Source organism: Eretmochelys imbricata, chromosome 15, assembly GCF_965152235.1.
Source record: "Eretmochelys imbricata isolate rEreImb1 chromosome 15, rEreImb1.hap1, whole genome shotgun sequence".
Taxonomy (NCBI): Eukaryota; Metazoa; Chordata; order Testudines; family Cheloniidae; genus Eretmochelys; species Eretmochelys imbricata.
Window position 1 is genome coordinate 22,463,759 of NC_135586.1, and position 26,426 is coordinate 22,490,184.

Sequence of the window (26,426 nt, forward strand, 5' to 3'; positions counted from 1 at the left end):
ATTATTACAAGACTCTTCATGTCTTTTTTCTAATGGCTTTTTGGATTCTCTGTTTTCAGCCTGCCACAGCTAGATTTACAAATGTCCAACAGATCTTTTTCTTCATTGTTAATACGTAAAACATTTCTGATCATTCTTGTCTGTCTAACTGCTTCTTTAGTTTATTGCTTTTCTGTGGTGCTGTGAAGGAATTTATTTCCGAACTGGTATTATTTTTTTAACTACTCATGTAAATCCATATCAGTTCAGATTGGTGAAGAAAACAATTTGCCACAAATCTTCTGAGGCTAAATGATCAAAGCAGAGGCCATTGGGTTCCCCATCTTCTCCCTCCATCCTTATATGTCCCCATAAACATTACATCTGCATGTAAAATCCCACAGTGTTCCTTACTATAGGCTGTAAAGGGCACAATATAGCGCATAGAAAACAAATGTGACAGGCAAGTCCGCAGCTGGTGTAAATCAGCTGAGGAATTGAAGTGAAGCTACCCCCATTTACACCAGTTGAGGATATGGCTCTAAGTAGTACCATAATCTTCTTTTTGAAAAACCTGTAACAGTAAAGAATTGTAATTTGAGTGCATGTTCTAAGAGCAGCTAGGAGTGATGTTAATCAACTCTTATCCCAAAGACTAATAGAAAAGTATGTCCGTTCTAATTATGATGATATTCTACCAAATCCTTGGCCTTCTAAGAAATTCAAAACTGTCCCCTAGTATGACCATGAGGAACTTCATGACAACAGTGACAATAGTACCCATAACCTGCTCCAAAAGCACAAATGCTTGAACTAAAGGAGGTTCTCCCTTAAGGTGTGACCAGTTCTGACTCTATCCAGAGAGGGCAATGGTACACGTACACACTGCCCAATTCATTGTAGTAAATTATGATTACACTGTGCCTTTCATCCCAATGGATCTTAAATGCTGTACACTGTTTCCCTCTAGAGAAAACACTTCACTGACCAGTGAGTTTTCAGTGCACAATGTGGCAACTTCTTCACTGGAGAAAGCACCTATTTCTCCTACACAACCATTTAGGAGAGGAGTGCAGGAGAACCCAATACCCAATTGAAGTTGCATTGGACTTTTAGCTATGCAGGATGCAATCACCTAAATTGGAATTTGGTCTCACCGCCCATCTCTTGAGAATCATGTAATTACATCTTTAATATTATAACAACCAGAGCTGAGCTCAAACACAAAACGGTTTGCATGAAATTTGGCTGATTTGACCCTGAATGCACTATCCCCATTTCCATAGTTCCCCCCCCCCTTCTTTTAATAATGTAACAAACCCCTGTTCCTATCTGAATTCACAGTTGTCTGTACACCTTGATCACTAGGAAATTTCAGGGCAGTAGATGGACTAGAACTCAGCTCTTCCTAGCACAGAAAGCTAAAAGAGAGCCCCTGCTGGATGTTTAGTATTACAGGACCTCTGACACACAAACTGAAACAGTTCTCACTCTGCCCAGTAAAGGCCCATACCAGTTCATTGTAGTGGTTTGTCGATGGTTCTTTATTTTGTTTTACAGCATGTAAAACATCGTACATTTAGCAGTCTTTGCATCAAGATTGCATTCTTTCTGTCTCTGAAAGAGAGAGAAAATCATGATCGTTCCTCTATTCGACATTGGTGAGGCCTCATCTGGAGTACTGTGTCCAGTTTTGGGCCCCACACTACAAGAAGGATGTGGATAAATTGGAGAGAGTCCAGCGAAGGGCAACAAAAATGATTAGGGGTCTAGAACACATGACTTATGAGGAGAGGCTGAGGGAGCTGGGATTGTTTAGCCTGCAGAAGAGAAGAATGAGGGGGGATTTGATAGCTGCTTTCAACTACCTGAAAGGGGGTTCCAAAGAGGATGGCTCTAGACTGTTCTCAATGGTAGCAGATGACAGACCGAGGAGTAATGGTCTCAAGTTGCAGTGGGGGAGGTTTAGATTGGATATTAGGAAAAACTTTTTCACTAAGAGGGTGGTGAAACACTGGAATGCGTTACCTAGGGAGGTGGTAGAATCTCCTTCGTTAGAGGTTTTTAAGGTCAGGCTTGACAAAGCCCTGGCTGGGATGATTTAACTGGGAATTGGTCCTGCTTCGAGCAGGGGGTTGGACTAGATGACCTTCAGGGGTCCCTTCCAACCCTGATATTCTATGATTCTATGAAGAACATATTTACTTTTTCTAAGCAAAGGCTTCTGTGAGAACAAAAAGTCACAAATACAGCAGCACATTGCAGAGGTGAAACGTAGGGCATGATCCACAGCCCCCTGAAAGCAATGGAGAGAAACTCATTGACTTTAGTGGGCTCAGATAAGCACTGAAACTTCTGGAGATAAACATATGAAGAGCTTGTCCTGAACTATTGCTCACACAAGAAAACCTTTGGCTCTTGCTTCCAAAAGTAGTGCAGTCATTCATAGTGTCACTGTTAGCTCATCCCCTTGCCTGAGGGCTACTTTGGGTTGCCACCTTTCTATTTTAATATCATCTTGTAGTATCTCTTCAGTACTCTTGCATTCCAGCTGGATTCATTTCTATTCTACTCATCACCTCTTTAGGCTGTATCTACTTACAAAAAACAGCACAGGGAAGGCATGTTTAACATGCAGCAACATCTAGGGTCTGATTGGACACTCACTGAAGTCAATGGGAGTTGGAGCAGGCCCCCATTGTCTGGTGATGTGATTATAGGTGATATTTTCAAAAGTATCTAAGGCACTGAGGAATCTGTCCCATTTTCAAGTGATTTAGGGCCAGATTTTCAAAGGTACTTAAGCACTTTAAGATTAAATAGGTGCCAAATGGGATTTTAAAAAGCTACCAAGCATGTTAGATGCCCAAGTCCCATTGAAATCAGGTGACTGAGGACGAGGTTTTTAAAGTTATTTAAGCAGCTAATTCCCATTGATTTCAGTGGGAATTGAGCACCTAAATACCTTTAAAAATCTGGACCTTAGGAGCCTAAGTTCCATTGACTTCCAATTAGACTTAGACTCCTAACTGCCAAAGTAACTTTTGAAAATGAGACTTAGGCTCCAAAGTCATTCAGGCCTGGTCTACATAGGGTCACCAGATGTCCCTATCTTATAGGGACAGTCCCGATATTGGGGGCTTTTTCTTATATAGGCACCTATTACCTCCCACCCCCTGTCCTGATAACTTGCTGTCTGGTCACACTAGGTCTTCATGCACTTGAAATGTAGGTTGACATAGCTCTGGTGCTCAGAGGTATGAAAAATCCACACCCTGAGTGCAGTAGTTATGCCAACCTAACTCCCGGTGTAGCTGCAAGTCGATTGATGGAAGAATGCTCTTGTGCACCTGGGGAGGGGGGGTGTTCCTACTGCAATGGAAAAACCCCTCCCCTTGCTGTAGGCTGCATCTACACTACGGGATTGTGTTGGCACTATGCAGCTATAGTGTAGACGTGGCCTCAAGCACTTTTGAAACCTTACCCACAGTCATTTCACTGGAACTTCAAGTGAGGTGTGCCTTAAAGTTTCACTGTCACTGATCTTTTTGTAGCTAGAGAGGAAACACTTTTGGGCAAAAAAATTCTGCCCTTGGATGTATGTCTTTTGGATGGAAATATTTTATCATTGGTTCTTGTGCGTACAGTGAAATCAATGTTTACCGACATTCACTGATAAAAATCTAATCACACTGAGCCTAAGTATAATATATTGAGCTAAGCCTGTTCTTGGACACATATGCATGACTTCAGTGAAGGCTGCCACACATGCTTATCCAAAAGACATCTTCTGCCCCCAAAGAGTTTACAGTCTAGGTTAAAACAGAATACATTAGCATGAAACAGAAACAAGGAGGAGGTGGGGAAGTAAAACAAGTTTGTCTTAGCACAATGACTTTGAGTCGTGGCAGACCAACTGCCTAACTATTCTCAATCAGCAGCGTCCTGTGGCATCAAGGCAGAGATGAACTTTAAAGAGAGTTTTGAAGGCAGATAAGGTGGCAGGGTTGTGTGGGAGAAAACGGGGATAGGTTGGTGGGGAAAGCTGACTGGTAGGTATTAAAAGTTGGGAAAGTTGGTGGAAGGGAGGAAGTGTTGATGAACTGGAAAGGCAGCTAGGCAGGGTGAAACCAATTTATCAAGGTTATGGGTGAAGACAAGAAGCTTGTGCTTTACTTATGGAGAATGTCAAATGAAAGGCACAAAGCAGTCCGACATGTTTCTTAATGTTAGTGCCTGGCATACCCAGAGGCAGCAGAGGAGTGTTCTATGCCGATGCACCTGGAAATGAGGTAGCACTGAAGTGGTTAACCAATGCCTCTCTGCCCATTTAAGTCAGCCTTTAAGTGGCTCAGTGCAAACAAGTGACAGACAAAGGAAACATGAGTCATCAAGGCAAACAGTTGGCCATGGTTTGGTATTTGAAAATAATTCAGTGGCTCACTGCAGGGAGGGACATGCAATGTTTTAAATCACAAATGAAATCTCTCATAAAAAACACAGACAGAGCGCAGCAGATGCTTCATCACACCTCGAAAGACTGTACTGAAGTTGTTTTTAGGTGTGAATCCATTTGCTGATAAAACACAGGAAAGAGCTAAACACTCAGAGAATAAAGACTTGAATTTCCTTGGGCACTGCCTGTTTACATACCTAGCCGAATCCCACTTGTTCTGAATTTGGGGGTGCTTTGTGCTGGAGCCCAGTTTCCCAGTGATGTGCAGGATTTGAGGAAGTGCTCTTGTCAATGTTTGCACCATGGCGATGGGTGCTTTAGAAATACTTAAAATATAAAGTCTGCACGGTGACTGGGTTTGCTCTAATGCATTCTTTGTCCATATTATTGACCACTGCCGGCCAAAGCAAAGGCAGAGGATTAGGACTGGGGATGGGGAGGGGAGAGTGGATAAGGGTCTGTAGACATTAGCACAATTGAGCAGGGCAGCCTTCTCACTCAAACCTCAGTTCTCAGCAGTGCTCAGGGCACACTGGACACACCAAGTGCAGGAAGCACTTTGCAGCTCCCTGATCCCCAGGGCTAGGCCCCCAAGGAGCTGTCTGCCTGGTGGGAATAGCTGCATGGTGCTACTGTGCATCCTGTTATACACCCCACACCAGTGACTGCAATGGGGTTGGCATAGGAGCGAACAACGCAAGAGAGGCACAGAAGGGCTGAAGCAAGATTCAGGGTGGAGCCCACCAAGTTCAGCAGCCCAGCAAAAGGAAAAGAAAAAGGGAGGACACATGAGGCAGAGCCAGTGATTTGCATGGGCAGTTTTAAATTCTCCCTCCATCAAAGCAAATCTGTGCCATTCAGTTTGATCCCAGACTTTCTGGCTCTGCTAGATTCTGCAGTGCATAGCTGCAAATATTTACTCTGCTAAATTGCATTTCCAGGGACTGGATGAGATCTTTCCCTTGAAGTGATATCCTAAAGTTTTCATTTTGTTGCTGGAAATCCCTGAACACTATCCCTTCTTCTTCCTCATATGAGTCCCAAACCCCTAGGGCACCAACCTTTTATATTAGATTTCTTAACTGTGGGCCCAAGAATCAAAAAAATCTGCATGCTAGCACATCAATCCAGGAGCTGATCTACTGGCTCCATGCGTGAAATTTTGATTGGGCTTAGCTAATTTTGCATGATGTGTCCCTGCCAGTCTCAGCAATTCAGCAGCATCAGATACTGTAGGTTTTTTTGTGTACCTGAGGCCAGATCTCCTAGCTTTGCTCTTCTGAAAGGTTGGCTTCCTTTGACAATCAGACATGCATCCAACCCCCCCCCCCCCCCCCCCCCCCCCCCCCCCCCCCCCGTTAGCAATGTATAAAAGCTTTGCTTAGGGAAAAGCAAAGAGGGAAACCTAACCAAGTATTTTTTTAAGAGTGAGCACTCTTGATTATCAGCTAAAGTACTCTGTCTAGAGACCAACATCAAATATGCATACAGAGCTTCATGGAATTATAGTTTGGAGCCTGTAAATTAATTAGTGATTTCTCAGAAGAATCAGAGTCTGACAACCCACAGGCTTCAGAGCTTGCATAGTTGTCTGACTTTGATAAGCAGCCAATTTGAGCAAACACAGCGGTTTTCTGGTGTCATCCTCTCTTTCTTACCGCGGACAACCACGAGATCACCAGCCTACGACTTGCTATGAGTCCAGTTTCAAGAAGTTAAAAGTCAAAACATTAAGGGGGTATGGGCTATTTTAAATGTGGGAGAAATTTAAATGTTTTGGATTTTTTTAAACCCCCAACAGAAATCTGAGAATTTGACTCCACAGTCACCCAGCTCTGAAGCAGATATTATACCACTCTGTCACTTACTGCCAATGTTCCAAACTGGCCCTGCATTAATTAGCTCAGCACTCTCCGTCAGATTTCGGGTACAATTTGCATGGCACCTGCTGCAAGGATTCCTCAACAATTAGAAGCTTGAAATAGTTTAGTTCCACTCTGCAAAATAACTGTATCAAAATAGTCCCGTGCTTACTTACAGGATTTGCTCCCAGTGTGCATTTCAGACCTGTATCTCTTAACCTAAGGAAAATAATAATATGTTTTACTCCAATTACTTTTATTTGTATTAGAGTCATGCCTAGAGATCCCAACTGAATTCTGTGCTAGGCACTGTACAAATATAGAGTAAGAGATAGCCCATCCTCCAAAGAATTTACAATCTACACAGAAAAGACAGGCAAAGATTAGGGGGAAAGGATACAATGTGCTGAGCCATTTTCTGCTGTGAGAGAGGGAGGTAAATTCTATTCTGGCTTGTGCATCACTGAGAATTACAGGACTGTATTCTGCCATGAATTACAATTGTGCAATCCCTTTGAAGATACTGGGGCAATGCGGGTGTAATTTAGGGCAGAATTTGTGTTACTGATGATGATGCACAAGCCAGAAAAAAACCCAGCTAGAATTTAAGACCATTGGGTGAGTTTGCAGCGCCAACAGTAAGAAAAATGATATTTCCATCTGTAAGCAGAGCAAATTTAATCTGGAGTCTGTGAGACATAATGAACATGGAAGCCACAATCCAGTTTTAACAGATTAGAGCCACACTTTAACGAGATGAAATGAATCATATAATAAAGTACAGCTGGATATTCTGTGCATTGAACATTAATTGGCCTTTTCATTCCTGAGCCACACAATGAGCTGCCAAAATTCCTGGGTGTCTATGCTATGATATCCATTGGTCATGCATAGAAACATATGAATATAGCATTTGCCATATTGAAATACACCTTTGCTTCACCAAATCAGATACTTAGCACTTGCCTACTGCATCAGGATGAGGTGCATTTCATTCCTTCCTGGCCCTTGTCATTAACAGCTTATGCCTTGAAGTATGAAATGACTCTTACCTTTGGGGAAATAAGAACCATGCTGTTATTGGTCATAATATTAAAGGCTCTGCCCCTTTTTAAAATCCAGTGTGACAGGGCAAGGCCAGATGGCTATAGAAAAGTAGTGGGAGATAGATATATTCGCTCCAGGCTAAACAAATCCCTGGTACCAGGATAAGTGAAATGGCAGCTGCTCCAGGTCAATTAAGACACCTGGGGCCAATTAAGAACTTTCCAGAAGGCAGGGAGAAGGCTACGTTGATTGGGACACCTAAAGTCAATCAGGGGCTGGCTGAAACTAGTTAAAAGCCTCCCAGTCAGTCAGGTGAGGGTGCATGCCAGGAGCTGTGGGAGGAAGTTGTGCTGTTGGAGAGACTGAGTAGTACACACCATATCAGGCATAAGAAAGGAGGTCCTGAGGTAAGGGTGAAGTGGAGCTTGAGGAAGTCAGGGCTGCTGTGGGGGAAGTAGCCCAGGGAATTGTACATGTCATGTTTCTAAAAGGTCAGCTACCATAGCTGATACTATTAGAGTCCTTGGGCTGGAGCCCGGAGTAGAGGATGGGCCTGGGCTCCTCCCTCCCCCCCACACACACACACTTTGCCCCCTGATTAATCACTGAGACTGGGAGACAACAGAGACTGTGCAAGGAAGGATAACTTCTCCTCACCTCCCTTGCTGGCTTATGATGAAAATGGCTCAGTAGACTGTGACCCTTGTCTCTAGAGAGAGAAGGGTTATGTGGAGGGTCATCAGTGAGCCTCTGAGGCTAGTGAAATCTGCCAGGAAACGTGGGACCCACGGAGGCAAGGACAAAGCTTTGTCAGACCAGCTTTACCTCTTCAAACTCCATATTGGCCACACGTAGAACTACCAGTCTATTTGTAGATCTGAAATATTTCCAAAGATTTGTTCCTCATAGGGTCTCGGATATTTGTTTGTCCTTTTGATTAAACTCTAATTTGACTGTGGTAAATTGTATCTGGTATTCAGAGATGAAGGTTCCTGTATCTTATCCTTGAAAGAAGAAGTCATGCATAGTGCTTTCCAGAGATCAGCTTCCTCACAGAGGTTAAAAATATTTTCATATCAGGAATGTTCCCTGCATGCCAAGGGTGCCATAAGAGGTAGGAGGGGCAGCTGTCTTGGTGGCATTCATGAGTTTGCCTTCTTCCCTTGAGCAAAATCCAGTCATTGACTGCTATCTGTTTTTAAGTGGAAAATTTGACAGCTGTACTTTTAAGTATCCCACTGGCTGAGTTTCACTGATTGTCTTCACCAAAGCTGCTCACTCATTCCCATACAGTAGTACCCTGGAGAATCTCCCTTATAAACAGGCCCGGAAGTGCTGATGTTCTCAGCTCTGGGAGATGTTGTGTTTGGACAGAATCAAGTGGTTTGACTGGCTACCCGTAGGTGCAATTGTCAGTTATTAGCTTTACATTTCTTCCAAAGAAGTTACACAGCATTTAACCAAAAATTTTTTTTTAATTTGAGTATATATTGTTATTGACAAAAAATAGGGTATTAATGAAAAATTCTACATCTGTTTCATTTGTTACACTAATTTATGTTCTCTATTTATTCAAAAAGTACAATAAAATCTATAATATTCAGCTTTGTGCAAATGCAGTCCAAGAACATTGAGAAGCACTTTTTGAATGTTTCATCTTGGTTTTGGCCTTTAAGGGCAAGTATTGCCTCTCGCGGTCTGAGCCAAATTCCCATTGGGGTGAGCAGGCACAGATCCTGGCTTCGGTGGAGATGCAACTGCCTACACCAAAAGTAATTTTGACCTTATGTCACTGTTGAGCCACTGGTAGCAGGGTAATTACAGGAGCTGTGTGAACTTTTGAGAGCAAAACTCAGCTATTTTTAGAACTGAAACCAGCTGGGTTTCATGTGAAACTTTTTTGATCCATAAAAGTTTAATGGAGCTTCAAAGTGAAATATTTTGCTCTCTCTGGATTTTTTGAGATTGAGTTTTGTGGTTTCATTTTAGTTCCTTAATAGCTAACCACATGGGAAGTTTTATGGGTTGAAATACCGAGACTGGAGTTGTTTCATGGGAAGAAGCAGGTTTTTTAAATTAATAAGCTAATTATTATTACCATAGCCTAGGAGTCCTAATCATCAGTGAGTACCCCATTATGTTAGGTGTTGTACAAACACCGAACAAAGAGACAATCTGTGCCCAAAAGAGGTTACAATCTAAATATAAGACAAAGGACAACAAATGGATACAGACAGATAGACGGGAGAGTACAAGGAGACACTATACATTATTTGACACCTCTAAGTCATAGACACTGTGGAGATGGGCCCTGTAGAAAACCCACAGATGATTAAATAGGAAAATAAGTAGATAGATGACTGAGATCATGGATGTCATCACTCACTATGCGCCTATTTACAGTATCCTAATATGGATACTCATCTTATGTAAGAACAGTCATACTGGTTCAGACCAAAGTTCTATCTAGCCCAGTATCCTGTCTTCCGACAGTAGCCAATGCCAGGTGCCCCAGAGGGAATGAACAGAACAGGTAATCATCAAGTGATCCATTCCCTGTCGCTCATTCCCAGCCTCTGGCAAACATGTATCCAATGTACGTTATTGCTCCTTATTGAGACATTGTTTAAATTAAGTGGATTTTTAAGCCTATTACAAATACATGGAATGTTTAATAAAATGGGAATATACTTTAATTAATTTATGTACATTTTACATTGGCTCCGGTGGGTAATAATGTTGCATCCACATATGTATTATTAAATAAGAGCTTATTAAGTTTTAAGCTATATTATGTTTAAGAATTTCATTTGAGATTAGATTTTTAGGAATATATTAAAACATCTTTTTTTTTAAATTGAGTTTTTTAAAAGAAAATTTTAATTATGGAAATTATTTTCAAATGACATTTTGGAGAGCGTGTGTGTGTGTGTTGCCCTTCTTAAGGTTAAGGGTTAGTTCTTACATCAGAATATTTCACTGCTGTTTGGACTGTGGAGAAAGGAGAAACTGGATCCAGAATAGGCTATATCAGTGAGATAAAATAGATATTTCATGCTGTAGCCTACAGGAGGAACTGCCATGCCTGTATGATATTTAAGGGATCTGCAGCCACCTCTCTACTTTGCACTAGCCTGGATCTCCAATTGTTGCTTCATTTCTAAAAAGTAATTGAGACCTCATCCTAACATGCTCCCAAGAAATTTCAAGCAAGCTGCATGCCACATTCTCAGGAGAGACATCCCAGATGGCAAAGTCATCTTGCCACCATGAGCAGGTTTCTCCTATTGTAATATTCTGACAGACCTTGGAGATCACAGGTGACAACACCTCAGTCATGTGGCAATAATCTAACTACTAGCACTCCCCATGATCCAGGATATAGGAGGGCAATCTACCAGCAGTGTTGTGAGGCTTAGTTAATATATAATGTGCTTTGGACTCCCTGGATGGAAGGCACCGTTGGGAGTTATTGTTAGTTATTGTAAAGTTATTGTTACTTTCTCTTGACTGTTTTGGGGAGTATTTTCACAGGTGCAGAGGATGGGGAAAGAAGCAAACTGCCTGTCCTGGTAGAGAATGGGATTTTTTTTGTTTATTTTTAAAAGGACCCTAGCATCTGGAAATATATTCACTTTTTTGAGAGAGAGAGTGGTTAAGTTGTTTCAGTTACTGCTTCTGCTCTCTTACTCCTATGAATTTTTGTGCTTTCACAATCACATTTTCCTATTTAAAAAATATGTTTCTATCCCTTATTGCTGTGTGAAAGTCCCACATGGTCAGCAGGGGGAGATGCAGTTAAGCATGTGCTTAAATTCATCCTTATTCAGAAGAGCACTTCAGAGTGGGCTTCACTTTGATCACATGCTTAAAGTTAAGCTGGTGCTGAGGGCTCTGTGGAATAAGGAAGCTTTGCGGAATGGAAGCCCATCTTGTCTATACATGGGAAACAGTGAAACTAATTATACACCATGTGCCTGACAAACGTACAAAGTAAGGAAACTGAAAAAAAGAGGGACAGTCCCCTCCCTCTATTTAATATAGTTCAGATACAGTAACCTTCGGTGTCACTGTTTACACTGATATGTGCACGCGTGTCAAACAGAAGTGTGATTGTGAAGTTTGCACAATCTGTTTTTTTTAAGTCAGTCTCTAGTGCTGATGGTTGCTGAGGAAAGCTGGAAAATATGATCTGTGTGCGTCCTGCAGACTCAGGAACCAGAAAGCAAATAAAAAGAACCCAAACTGTGATGGGTATTTTGTGGGGGGAGGCAAGGATGGTTTTTTGACTCATGATTTTTAAGTCAAGCTTGTGATTTTGGGGGATCCTGACTCATAATTTTTTGAAAGCTTGAAGTTGGGGATAGTGTGTTTCAGCCAAGCAAAGTTGCTTGGGAATGTCCCATCTGTGCCACTCTGTCATGCAACTAGCCTCTGTGCCTGGTTTTAAAACTCCCACTTCATCTGCCTTAATCATACAGTTCAAAGATGTTTCAAGCTTTAAACCAATGAATTAAATCTTTGTCCTCACAACAAGGAGCTGTGAGATGACTCCACACTTTAGGTGTGGGCTCAGCTTCACTCCAAGACCGAGGACTAATCCGAAATAATCAAATATCAGGTGTTAGGAATTAATAAACATAAACCGTTTCACAGGGACACTGCTATTTGCTTTATATTTCCCCCCTTTAGCTTTCTTGCTTGGCAAATCTCTGATATGTTGTTGTTTTTGTTGCCCATCCTTGTAGTGGTTAACAAAAGGAAAAAAACTGAATTTGACCACATCCTTGAGGATGTCAAGCATTTATAGTTTATTAGTTTAGAAGCTTACTAAATTTAAACAGAAGCATTAACATGGCCTTCGGTTCTCTTGACAGTTATAAACTCTTCCTTGGGGGGATTTCTGTAATGCTGTCTAATCAGCTTAAGGAGTTAATTAAACAGCTGTCACTTAGCTTCTTAATTCTGAGACTTGATGCTAAATAAGATTTTAAATTAGTTATGCATGACTGAGGCATGGATTCTGTGATACAGCTAAGATGGCTTCCAGTGGAAGAGAAGGAGAAGCTAGACCTCATTTAAATGAACAGCAGTGGGATTCTGGGTGACACCCAGATTAATGATCTGGAGACTGATACATGGAAAATCTATGAGGAAAACAGAGGGTACTAGTGAGTGCCAAGTAAGACAAGCTATTCATTCTCATTTGGTGCATGTACTTGACCTTAAGAAGTTTTGATAACTGTTATTCCCTTCCCTAGTACAGTCTGTACACATTAAACCTAAAGACTGAGATACCTACTGAATACAGTAAGGAACATATGTGTGTCACAAAACAGGTGTCAAGTCTGGATAGTTTCCTTTAGTTTAAACAAATGTGTGTATCCAGATCTGGCACTCTGGCAATGGGCTATAGTATTTCAATGAGCTTTTAATGCTTCTTTCCTTTGTTTGTATAAAGAAATGAACCACAGCAGATTTATTGAACATTAATATGTTTATTCATATGCATCCCACATACTAATTTCTGTTGTGAAATAACTAAAAGCTCTCTTTTTAAGAAATCAGTATGTCATTTAGAATTCCGATTCCGTCCTCTGACTCTGAAAATCAAGAGCCAGTTTCTCTGCTCAGGTGTAAATCCAGAGTAACTCCATTGAAATCAGAAATCGGAATCTATATTTTTAAAACACCATTTCCAAAGCTCATATTTCAAGCTTCCTTGTATTTTGCTGCTCATCCTCAGAGCTAAAGGCTTTGTGCTGCAAATCAGCTCCAGTTATTTTGAGGAAACATGCCTAGAGGTCTTCTTTGAAAAACAAATTGGTGCCTTGTTCACGGTTGCTTATGGTATTGTGTGGCTTTGAAGGACAAGAGGGAAAGGCTACTAAAATAAATTCTTTAATCCTATTGAAGTGCTTTTGGAAGGGAACATTGACGATCGCCACTTTTGTACTTTAATATGAAACAAAGTGGCCCTATTATAAATCTAGTGCAGAACCTCAGACATTAAGCATGAGTCAGTCATCTGCTTGTTTATTCAGGTAGTCATATGAAGGCGACCATTCAGAAATAACTGGGGCAGAGAACAAGCTAGTGGGAGGAAGGGAAGAATCACAAGATTTAGAAAGACATTATTCCTTTCTTTCAGTGTAGGAATTAGAGGGCAAAAGGCATCCTAAGGGAAATTAAATTGCAGGGGCACCACCAATTAAAGCTGGGCAACGACTAGGCATTCACGTTTGCCTTTCTAGTTAAAAAGATGGTTGCTATGTGAAGCTTCTCAATACGTTTCTTCTGGAGGAGTTTATACCTTCAGTTGCTCAGTATGAATCTTACTAGATAGACCCGCTCCCCTTATGGGGAAAGAAATCCTTGCGTGGGCTATAATCACTTTATTTCATTGTTATTGGGTTTTGGTGTGCCTGAATTATAGAGATGTGCACCAAAATATACTCTGTAACGGTTATAAAAGATCAGCATCTTTTTACAGCTGCTCCGGGAATCAACTTTTACTGGACAGCATATTAGGATAAAGCCTTTCAAAGCCGATAAGTATTCCTAGTTGTATTCCTCTGGCATCAAGTCTCCTATAATCCATGTTAGCTATGGACAAAGAATATAATATTTCTTCAAAAGATTCCAGTATCATTTAAGCAGCAGAAAATATCACTTTTAAATTAGTAACTGTTTTTCGATTTATAGCTGTTACACGTTGGAAATTTGCATTATAAATCTCTGTATAGGCTAAATAAGTATCATGTTTGTTTCCTTGGAATGAAATAAGTTTTTTATTTATTTTCACCATGGGAACATTAAGCCTTTTCTAGCCATTAAACAAATGGCTGAAGAAACATTTTTCATGGCCCCTGCTCTTTAAATTGTTGTAAATTCATTTTACACTTCTACATTCAAATGAGAAATGCAGATCAGATATCTAAAGAAGAAATTCTCCAAGTGCAAAAAAGTGGAGTTGCTGAAACTGCAGAAACAATAAGTTTTGGCTGCTGCAAACAGATTCTGAATATTGCTCGTTTTACTTTGCACCTCTCTTGAAGTATCAAATGGATTTGTCTACTTGGCATACACCAAGTGTTTTGAGGCTTGCTGATGGGAAATCATGATCCTATTTTAAAACGTTAGGGGTTTCTATAAGCTCTAGGAAATATTTCTTTAAAAAGTTTGCAAAGTTTCTGAGGAGACTTTTGTGGTCCTTTAAAAAGTGGCAATGTTGTAATATATTCTGTCAAGCTGATAGGAGTTTTGCATCATGCAACCCATGTTTTTTAGGAATGGTCAAGCACGCCGATTTTGAGTCTTTCTTAGAGGTTTTTAAGGTCGGGCTTGACAAAGCCCTGGCTGGGATGATTTAGTTGGGGATTGGTCCTGCTTTGAGCAGGGGGTTGGACTAGATGACCTCCTGAGGTCCCTTCCAACCCTGATATTCTATGATACAGTTGGGGTAAGGACCAGGTCCACCTGCATTTGTACAATACCTAGCCCCATGGGACAGATCCAGCTGGACTCTGGGCATGGGCAGTGGGTATCATAGCCTGAGGCAGGGCTCCCTAAACAGCCAGGCGTGGCTCCTCCCACACTCCCCCTCCTGCTCTTCCCCTGTGCCTTGGCCCCGGCTCAGGCTGGGGCTGGGGCCGCGCTGCCTGCCCTCCTGGTGCTCTGGGGCTGAGGGGTGGGGGGCTGGAGCCAGCACTCTGGGGCTGGAAGCGGGGAGGCTGGGGTCACGCTGCCCACCTTCCAGGCACTCCAGAGTTGGGGCCACGCTGTCAGCCCAGTGTTTCAGGGTTGGGGGCACTCACCTGGGGCTGGACCGGTGGCTGCAGTGGGTGGCTCTGGGCTTTGGCCGGGGGGGGAGGGGCTTGGGTGAAAGGGGTGGGGCTGGATTAGCCTCCCCCAGCCAGCGGTTCATGCTCTGCCCATGTCTCTGGGTTATTAAATGGTTATTAAATGATAACACTAATACTTGAAACTCTACCCAAAACTCAATCCAAATCTAAACTACCAATGCATCGGATTAACCTTATTTTTTATGCTGCTTTTCATTTTTACATTCCTTTGCCAGCACCTCTCTGCAGCCAGTGGTGAAATCCAGAAAAAGAGGCTGCTCCCATGGCTTCCTAGCTCACTTGAGTGTGAGAAGTACCAGAAATGTTATAAAAAACGAGGCGTCCCTGGGGCACCTTAGACTAAATTTATTTGGGCATCAGCTTTCATATTCATCATATTCCAAGTCATTCTTTGCAGACCAAAGAGAGTCAGATATGGTTCTGATAAGCTTTAGAATGGCAAGCTGCTTCTCAGAGCAAACTCATGAACATTTTGAGGTTCGCCCTCCACTAGCTGTTAACTAGGGGCAACTTTTCATTTTAGCGGCATATCTCATTAGTCAGATTGTTTGCAAAAGCTCAGTATAAACTCTCTCCTTCCCTAGGGTCTGCACTATACGGTACAGACTAGAAATCTCAGGCTACTCACATATTGGTTCCAGCTTAATACTAAGGTCTGGATTCTGCCAACGTAACTTTACTACCATGAGTAGTCCTATTGAAATGAAGCACATGCACAAGGGAGTGCAGAAACAGGGCCTAAGGTCTTGGTTCTACAACTCTTCTATGTGCTTAGTAGCTGTCCCATTGGCTTCGGTGGGACTACTCGTTAGGGGAAGCCTCCCCACCCCCAAGTGGGTGTAAGGTTTGCAAAATATCTATACAGTATGCAGGAGACTCTCTGTGATGCTTCAGATTAAAGAAAAAAATTAAATCATTTGGAAATTTAGTTGCAAACCTCCCGGAGATCCTGGTTGCCAGAAAAATATCTTCTGTTCTGAGAGCAACGCTATGCCCAAGACTGATGGGCCTCATGCTGCAGGCTGGCTGTCCTTAGAGACATTTACCTTTGTGTGACTTGTGATTTCAGAATATCGGAAGGGTTTGGGGACTGGTTGGGGGAAACGGGGGGCCTTCTTCTTTACCGTTCTTTTGTAAAATTCTATTTCCCGCTCCCCTTAAAGATCATGAGGTTGCAGGGGCAGACTCTGGCAAGGTAGCTATCAAAAGTGTAGGAGTTTTTTTCCTTCTTTAGATACTGCTTTGATCCCAAATAAAGTGTCTGTTCCTTTAAATAGTGTGAAGAGCCCTTTTTTTATCTCCGTCCTTTAGATGAGAGAGATCGGTGCTTCCCCTCTCTCTACCCTGAGAGACAGTAGGGGGAGTCGTTGTGGTTTCGATCGTACTTTGTTTCGTTCCACAAGTGAAATCAGGTCAGGCTCAGAACCCATAGCATGAGCTATTTAGATAATGAGAAGTTAGCACTCAGGGGGCTTTGGAAGCCTTTAGTTCATAAGAACCAGTTGAAATCAAGGAGCTCTTGTTCTATGGGATATTCCTTGACTCAGAGGCCTGGTTTTGAAAAGCTCAAAACCTTTCCAGGAATGAGCAGTGCCTTGTAATTAGGAATGGAAGAATGCAGGAGTCAAATTGTGCTCTTTGTTTCCCTTCGTGTAAATCAAGGATAACTGTAGAGAAGACAATGAAGTTACACCAGGGTAACCGAGAGCCCAATTTAGTACTGTGTTTCTGAGTCAAAATGTAGTCCTATAATCTGAACCACAATCCTTAAAATGTATAAGTAATGCATCAAACAGGTAATATTCCTTTTGGAATAAATGTGGCAATAGTGATATAATATAATATTATTCACTTATATAGCTCATTTCATGTAAAGAACTCAAAGCACTTTGCCGACAGCCTTACTCTTTGAGATAGGGTAGCTCTGTATTATCCTCATTTTACAGACGGGGAGACTGAGACACAAACAGGTGAAGCAACTTGCCCAAGGTCACATGGCAAATCAGTGGCAGAGTCAGGGTAGTTTCCAGCCTCACCATCCCAAGCTCTAAGAACAAGACACACTGGTTCTCATTCTCCATTGCCCTGCTCTCTTTGTGGTCACTTACACCAGATATGAGTGGTTGCATTTTAAACTCACTCTGCTGTGGCATAACCAGCTATACGAAGTGCAGAGCAGTGGAGACTGAGGCTCATTGCCTGTGTTTATATGGCCCCAATTACCACAGTATCTGAGCACCATACCGTCCTTAGTGTATTTATCCTCACAACACCCAGAGGAGGTACAGAAGTACTGTTTTTTCACCATTTCACAGATGGAAAACTGAGGCACAGAGAGGCTAAGTGACTTGCCTAAGGTCACTCAGGAAGTCTTCGGCAAAGCAGGAAATTGATCCTGGATTTCCCAGGTTCTAGACTAGTGCCTTTACCACTGCACCATCCTTCCTCTAACTATGTAAGCACTGTTTTCTCTGACTTTTTTGTAGAACGCCAATGGCTACAGAATACCGTCTGGAGCAGGGCTCCGATGGTTAAAGGACAAGGCTTAAAACAAGGTACTTTCAGGTGACCAACAGGGCTGTTAACTGAGATCAGCGTGAAGAGGTCTCCTAAAGTACCGACTACTAAATCCTGGGCATGTGCATGCTCATACTGTGTGGAATCTCCTCCGGGTGTCATCCTCTAATATAATAGTGAGCTGTAGCTCACGAAAGCTTATGCTCAAATAAATTGGTTAGTCTGTAAGGTGCCACAAGTACTCCTTTTCTTTTGGCGAATACAGACTAACGCGGCTGTTACTCTGAAACCTGACTGATATTCACTGAGTGGCAATCAGGGAAGGGGGAGTACCCTAACAGCTCTGATGACAGAAGGGAGTTTGTCACCAGAAGTTCTCTGTACAGAATCAGGGAAACTCTTGAAGCACAGAGCTACTGCCATAAATGTGCAGTGGATAGAGCACTGAACTGGGAGTCAGGAGACCTGGATGCTGTTCCCTGGCTCTGCCATTGGCCAGGCGTGTGATCTCAGGAAAGTCACCGCCTCTCCATTTCTTTTATCTGGTTAAACTGTACGTTCTCAGGAACTGTCTCTCACTCTGTGTACAGCACATAGCACAATGGGTCCCCAAGCTCAGTAGGACCTGGCGCTACTATAATGGAAATAATAAATATCAGTAATAATTAATAATGAACAGTGGGTTAAAGAAGAGGGCATGCTGAGTGATGGGATCTAGCACTCATCCAAGTCAGACCAGATACATCACCTGCTCCATATATTACTGGCTCATACTATTTTAAAGATCAGGGTTCCCGAGTCTGCTCCTCAGCCATCCTCAAGAGAATGATTTTGTGCCTTTACCCCATCAGGCTGGCTAGACCCTTAAAAACAGACCTCTCATTATCCTGCAACAGTGCGTTAAAACACCACACCTGGCTAATATCATACAGTGCTGCGTTGCTACAGTGTTCTGGGCATTGCTATTGAGTTCTATACGGGGAGATCAGACACATGTAAATGGAAATCCTGGCCCCAAGGAAGTCAATCCCATTGTTTTGACTGGGGTAAGGATTTCACGCCCAAGTGTTACCTTGCGCTTGGTGCAATTTACTGTACCCTTGTCCCATCCTCTGTGCCAGCAATTCTTGGGAGGTCAGTGGAAAATTAACACAAGCTTCATTTTTATAAGGATAGGTGAAGAAGAGGAGAGCTGGTATCTGATGACAGAAAGGGGGGCGTGGAGGAAGCGTCTAAACCAAGGGTTTGTTTGGTCTTTTAGGAAGCTGAGATCCTGAACACAGCGATTCTCACTGGGAAAACTGTGGCTGTCCCTGTCAAGGTGGTCTCAGTGGAGGAGGATGGGACCGTGACTGATCTTCTAGAATCCGTGGAGTGCAGATCGTCTGATGAAGATGTAATTAAGGTGAGAACCTATCATTTAATTGAGGGAAGGCCACATCCCTGCAAGAAACACTGCCAGTAGTGTTCTCTGACCTGCCAGGGTCTGTTCTGTGTGTGGCTAGTTTAATCCGTTCCTGACTATCCTTCCATTAAAAGGCAAAGAATTATTATCATCATTGTAATGTATAGACCAGTGTACTGTCCCTATTAAAACACACTGAAAACCCCAAATCTCCACCCAGCATCTTGGGGTGTGTTCATCAAAAATAAGAAAACAGATAGGGAGGCCAGTGATTGACAGGGCACAGCAGTGTCCTGACCACACCTCTGCACCTGTAGGTCTATCTTAGCTCTACACCCACAGATGATTCCTTTACGCTGGGATGACTCTGTCTTGGCTGGCTATGCTGGCTTCAGGGCAAAGTTAGCACAAACTCTGATGCAGGGGAAACTCTTACCTAAGGACTTTGTATTTGCCTAACTTGCAGTTCTCTCACCTCGGTGTAAATCTGGAGTAGCCAGGCTGGGGTTAATGGCATTCCAGCATGGTAAAAGTGAAAGGGCGAAATTCTGCTCTCATTTCAATGCGGTTGAATCAATCAGTGGGGCTACACTGGGGTAACCAACAGCAAAATTGGTCACTGAAAGGCCAGAAGACAGTGAAAGACCGTTTGTGTATTGGTAAGTGTAACTTACACCCCCTACCCTCTTATTAGCTGCTTTCTCCTGTTTCATCCCTCTCTTCCAATCCCACAATGGGCGTGTCTACACTGCAGCTGGGATCAACCCTCCCAGCCCGAATAGACGGACCTTTGTAACAGGGCTCGCACTAGTGTGCTAGAAATAGCTGTGTGGACAGTGCATCAATGCAGAGGCTTTGGCTATTCACCCAGCTCAAGCCCACTTTACTCCCTGGGTCCAAGATCAGGTGGCTAGCTCAAGCCTCCACTGCTGCGTCCAGATAGCTAAGTTTAGTGCATTAACGCAAACCCACCAGTGCAAGTCTGTCTCCCTGGGTTGTGTGGCTCACTCCCAGCTGCAGTGTAGACATACCCACCAAGGGACTGGAAGTGGAGCTGTACCCAGTGAGAAAGTTACACCAGTTTAGGCTTAGGCTCAGACTTGCTTGTGCTGTGTAACTCCTACTACTGTTCACCTTTTCTCTGGCCCCTTGTCTCCAGCTGAAGTTCATTTGATTTCTTGGTCATTCCTAGCTTCTCTGCTTGAAGGGAAAGTAAACATATGTATTAAAATGGACACAGCCTTGAGAAATGCATCCAGAGATAGCAAGTGCTGTGAGCCTTATTCTGCTGAGGACCAGAAAATGAAAATGAACCTCCATGTGATGGGAGGAAAATTGTTTTGCAAGTGAAGTGCCTCCCACTCATAGGTGTGATTTGGAAGAAGAAAGAAAAAGAAGAAAAATTTGTGACAAATAAAGCACAAACACCTACACATGAGAAATTACCCAATCTATATGATGTCTTTATGAGAGAAAAACACTGAAGCATGATCCAATTTCTTTTGCCACTGATCTCTAAGTATGGTAATCTGACTTTCAGGACTTTCTGCATTAGGGGACTGGTCCTGCAAACCTTTGGGCATGCATGTCACTTTTCACACAGGGGTCTGACACACAAGTGTAAAATGACTCTCATGGTTTTCAGGATCAGGCCCCAAATGTGTAAGAAAAAAAACGCAGCTAATAAACTCAGTGCTTTCTACATCCCTTCAAGCCACGCAGCATGCGTGTCCCAGTTGAACTGTCACCTCTGAACTGAGGGCACCATGTGACCCCTCAAGTTCAACATTTCCTTATTTCAGTTCTCAGCATTCACAACTGCTCTACTTTAGAATAAAAGCAGCCTGTATTCATTCTCCATTCCTTTTTTTTTTTAATTTTCACTCACTTAACCTGCCAGCACACTGTTAATGCTTGAAATGATTTTAAAAAAGAACTAGATAAATTCATGGAGGATAGGTCCATCAATGGCTATTAGCCAGGATGGGCAGGGATGGTGTCCCTAACCTCTGTTTGCCAGAAGCTGGGAATGATCAACAGGGGATGGATCACTTGATGATTACCTGTTTTGTTCATTCCCTCTGGGGCACCTGGCAATTGGCCACTGCTGGGAGACAGGTCATACTGGGTCAGACCAAAGGTCCATATAGCCCAGTATCCTATCTTATGTTCTTATGATTGCCTCAAGACAAAAGGTTCAGATCTGGCTTTTGAAGATAAAACTAGATGATCCTAATAGTCTTAAAATCTGTAAATCTATGTAGTGACATCTCAGTCATAGAGGCCTTGATCATGAAAGGTGCCGAGTACCCTCAACTCCTGTTGACTACAAGCCCATCTCTAGAACAGTTACTCTTCTGGCTTCAAAGGGATAGTCAGATTGGGCCATATTTTTTTTTTCTCATGGGTTCACAAGCCTCATTATGCATGTACTGTAATGCACTGTGATGTGCTATAAAGAGTTGTAGATTTCACCATCAGCTTTCTGCAGAAGTGAAATGGCCATTTGGTTTATTTAGTGTGGAATAATATAACTATGAATACTAAACGTTTTTAAGAAACCCAGCATATCCCATTTAGTTGGTATATGTTAATGGACAAGGGGAGACCATGATAGACAGTGCTGGAGAGAGACGATGGTGTGAGGTGGGTACAAGAAACCTAATAACAGAATGACAACAATATGGGTTTGTCTGGAGTTTGCCATTATCACCTCAGATACTCACAGCTGGCTGTCCTTACAGACAGGCTTCTCTAGAAGAGAAAATGAGATAGACAGCTAAAAATTAGCACTAAAACCAGGCCAGCTAAAAGAAAATTCCTTTGTGAATCCAAAGTTGTTGGTTTTTAAAAATGTTTTTAAACCTAATCCATCTGGCAGCCAATGGGCCTTAATCACTAAGGGCCTCTCCCTGAGCTGGTGTAAATCAGCCTCATTCCAATGACTTCAGTGGAGTTGCGCCAATTTACACCAATTGAGGATCTGGCCCTGTGTGAAATTTTCCTCAGTCAAAGGTTGACGGGAACATTGTGTTCTCTCAGCTACGCATTTTCCCATTTTAATTTGGATGCACACACTAGCGGGATATGTTTAGCTCCAAATCTATCCTCTCTGGGCCCCATTAGCTGATATGTCTTTCCTAGTGGACATCTTGTGGCATTGAAGTGAGACTGAAAGCTCCATTTTGTTCCAGTGGGGAACACCAGCAACTGGAGGCTTTGCTTAATATTCCTTGACGTGAGCCCTTAAGACCAATGCAGGTAATCAAATGTTACTGTCAGAGGAGCAACCTGCTGAGAGCTTCAAGTTTACCTCCAAGTTAAGGAGGGAAGAAACAAGGTAACTAAACAGCTTGAAATGCATAGAGCTGTAGATGGTGAAAAGTGACTTTTGTTAGCCATATTTCAACTTTTCTGTCAGGGGATTGTAACTAGAGCTGTAGAAATAACTGATTTTTCAGTTTGCTGGCAATTCTGAAAAATCAGGGGGAAATATTGTGTCATATCGGCCCAAACAAAAAAATATCCTTGCCCCGAAAAGCTGAAAATTTTTTGTTTCAGGTCAAACAAAATTTTGTATTTTGATTACGTCGAAACATTTCATTCACCTGTAATGAAACAATTTTGAGTTTTTTACTTTTTAAAAATTATTTTAATTACATTGCAGTAAATTTCAGAGTAAAAAGTCATTTTGAACTGAGAAATCTAAATGTTTTAATTCAAAAACATTTTTTTTAAATATTCAGGTTTTTTTCAACTGAAACATTTTGTCAAATTCAGCAAAAAGTCAGAAAATGTTTCAGCTGGCCAAGTCTGTATTTTTCAGTGAAAAAAAATTTTGGCTGAAAAACTTCGCCTACCTCTAATGGTAACATTTACACCCATTCTACTTGTTTTAGGCCACTGCATCTTCACAATAATACCTTGTACAGAAGATGAGGCCAAGCAATTTGAAAGTCCAGCATGTTATATGTTTCCTTTTTAAAATCTACACGGGGTTTCCATTTATCTTAACAGTTGAAAACCCAGCCATCATGCTGGTGGCTTCTGATTACACATGCCTTTCTGTCTCTCTTAATCCTCTTTTTTTTCTGCTTCTGCAAGATCCTTCTGAGTCTGGTAAATCTTCCACTGATTTAAAAAATGGATTTGTTTAATGTAGGTTCAGAAAGAAAAATTACAAATTAGTTGACATGTATTGCTTAGCCATTGTGGAGATCAGGACCACATTCTTAGCTTATGTAAATGAAATCAATGATGTTAAGTCAGTTTTCATCAGCTGAAGATCTGGCCCCACTTTCTCTGTATGGTGATATTTATAAAGAATGTGTTTGCACTTTAAAGTGTTAATAAATAGGCAGTGTGGCTACGAATAAGTGGGTGGGTGTGAAGCCACCATATCTCCTGTGCCATTTCAAAATTAGACTGGACAGTGAAATGTAGAATACACAGTGATCCTTATTAAATAGCTAACATTTGCCAACCGTACCACAGTAGTTTCCAGCGTTTAGAAAAAGAAATAAATGCAACATCCCAGCAAACAATCCTACATTGGCAGAGGGGTAGGCAAGACTTGGGTCCTTTTCATCTTTAATTTCATCTAAATCTGAATCATAGTAAGTTAGTGGACAGCCTTGTGTTGTCTGGAAAGTGCATAGGGACCCATTGAGATTAGCATGCTGCGCTAGTAGCATCATCAGAGCTGAAATCTTAGAGTCCAGTTTTTCAGTAGAGGCCCAGGGAAACACAGCGTATCGCTACACTGCAATAAAACACCCCTGGCTGGCCCGTGTCAGCTGACTCAGGTTCACAGCGCTTGAGCTGCAGCCTATGAAATTGCAGTGTAGACGTTGAGGCTTCGGCTGGAGTGTGGGCTCTGGGCCCTCGCAAGTGGGGAGGGTCCCTGAGCCCAGGATCAAATGTCTACACTGCATTTTTATAGCCCTGTGAGCCTGAGTCAGCTGACACAGGCAAGCCACAGGTGTTTTATTGCAGTGTAGACATACTCAGAGACACATACCCACAGCGTATATCCAAGGGGGCAGGTTCTAATGGATCACTACTACGAAGCACCGGGGAGCTGTGGGGTGGAATAACTCAGCAGATTGGTAGTGGCACACAGTGTCCTAGAATGTAGCCCAGTGACTGAAAATTATTGATTATGAGACAGACTTTGAAATAAGTAAGTGGTTGGTTCAGTTCAGTTCTTGGTACTCAAGGCAGGGTCCTCATCCTTGTACTTATCTTTAAAACACGCAAGCAAATGTTTGGCACTATATGAATAACAGAATAATATAATCCAGCAAGTGTCTGTGTCCCAAAAATCATCCTTGCAACTTCCACTCTTCTTAGCGAGAGACCAGGAACTGAATGGGAATAGAGACGACTAGCAATGGTCCCTGAGGCTCAGACACAGTGGTGGGGTGGGATGGGTGGTCAAGCTTGCACTGCCATTGTCTGTTCTGTAACTGATCCAAGGCTAAAGTTGGGACTTCACAATCCAGGACTGTCAATCTAGCACCTTCCACCAGCATTTAATTCACTTTGATTTGGACTGGGTGTGATTTTAAAAAGTGGGGACCCTGGGATTAGGTTTTCACCATTCTACACTTAGCACTTGTACAATGCTTTATGTTTTCCATCTTCTGTAAAAACAACAATAAATCTGGAACATGCCTCAAAAGAGAAGCAAGTAGTATGGTCTGAAGTAAATAGGATGAAATTCAATAAAGACAAATGCAAAGATCTCCAATTAGGAAGTAAAATCAGTTGCACTCATATAAAATGGAAAATGACTGCCTAGGAAGAAGTACAGCAGACAGGGATCTGGGGGTCATAGTGGATCACAAGCTAAATGTGAGGGAACAGTATAACCCTATTGCAAAAAAAGCAAACATCATTCTGGGATGTATTAGCAGGAGTGTTATAATTGTAATCCTTCTGCCAGGCGGAGCCAGCAGCAACCAGGGCCGGGTTCAATATGTAGAGGTTCCTTTCCATCGATACAACACAGAACCGGCTCGAGCCCCCACCTAGTAACGTGGGAAAATTATACACCACAGCTTGATGCCTCTCAGAGGCAATACTTCACCACTCACAAGCACAGAGTCTGAGTGTAGAAATGAAACTTTTAATAAAAGGAGGGAAGTAACTCTATGTTAATTTGGGAAAACACTGGAAACAGGGTTCCTAAACATAAACCATGAGCAAAAGAGACACCCCCAAGTAAGATGGGCAGTGTCCTTTTCCCCTCAGGCTCTTAAGTCGATGTGCCAGTCCCTTCTCTGCATCCCACTCACAGTTGCTGTCTGTGGTCAGTGCAGACCTAGAGTTCAGAGGTGCATCTGCAGATTTCACCTCCCACCCTTGGTGGAGGTAAGGAGGCACCCTATTTGCTCCACTGCTTGGGCACTCGCCCGCTGCCCTGCTGGCTGCTTCACTGTGCCTCTCCACCAGCCGCCCTGCTGGCCGCTCACTCTGCTGTGACTTCTGCACATCAGTCTCTTAGTGATTTTCAGTTCTTTGCAGGCTGGGCAAAAACACTGCCCCATCTCAAGTGATTTCAGCTCTCAGTGATTGAGCATTTAAAATAACAAAAGAGGCCCCTAATGAAGCCTATTTAGCTCTTTCTTTGAACAGTGATGAGGAACAGGTTAAACCAGTTAGGGAGGACCTTTGGGAAGGGTTCACAACCTCCTGACTGGGACACCTGTTCCCATCCCTTTTACTTTCACAGGGCTCTGGCATTTGAGTCCCTGGCTTAATGAGGTTCTTTCATCTGAGGGTGACCCCCCCCCTCATCTGAGGGTGACCCCTCCCCCCGATTTGGGACAGGTTAAGCACAGTCCTGCTTCCCTGTATTCCTACAATAATTACAACATTGGTCACCATATTTCACTACCCCTGCATTCAGTACTAAAGTGATTTGTAACCCAACACCAGCCAAAACTGATTACTTTGACACCTCTCTATCTGCTGAATATCTAAGCAGAGTAGGAGCAAACTGTATTTACATAAACACATCGAAAGTCTAGCTTTCAGGGGAGCGTTCATTCAGACCCTGCTTACATAATCAAGACACAAGGAGTAATTCCTTCGCTCTACTCCACGCTGATTAGGCCTCAACTGAAGTATCATGCCCAGTTCTGGGCACCACATTTCAGGAAAGAAGTGGGCAAATTGGAGAAAGTCCACAGAAGAGCTACAAAAATGATTCAAGGTCTAGAAAACATGACCTATGAGGGAAGATTGAAAAAACTGGGTTTAGGCTGGAGAAAAGAAGACTGAGAGGGGAC

At 42.5% G+C, this 26,426-nt stretch overlaps 1 protein-coding gene across 1 annotated transcript in view; it reads left to right on the top strand.

The window, feature by feature from the left end:
• The window catches only part of LOC144275825 (transmembrane protein 132D-like), a 314,361-nt gene that overhangs the window by 236,112 nt on the left and 51,823 nt on the right, over positions 1–26,426 (top strand). Inside the window, exon 5 of the mRNA XM_077835355.1 lies at positions 18,988–19,131. Within this exon, the coding sequence (XP_077691481.1) occupies positions 18,988–19,131 (144 nt within the window). The remainder of the gene's footprint in view (positions 1–18,987; positions 19,132–26,426) is intronic.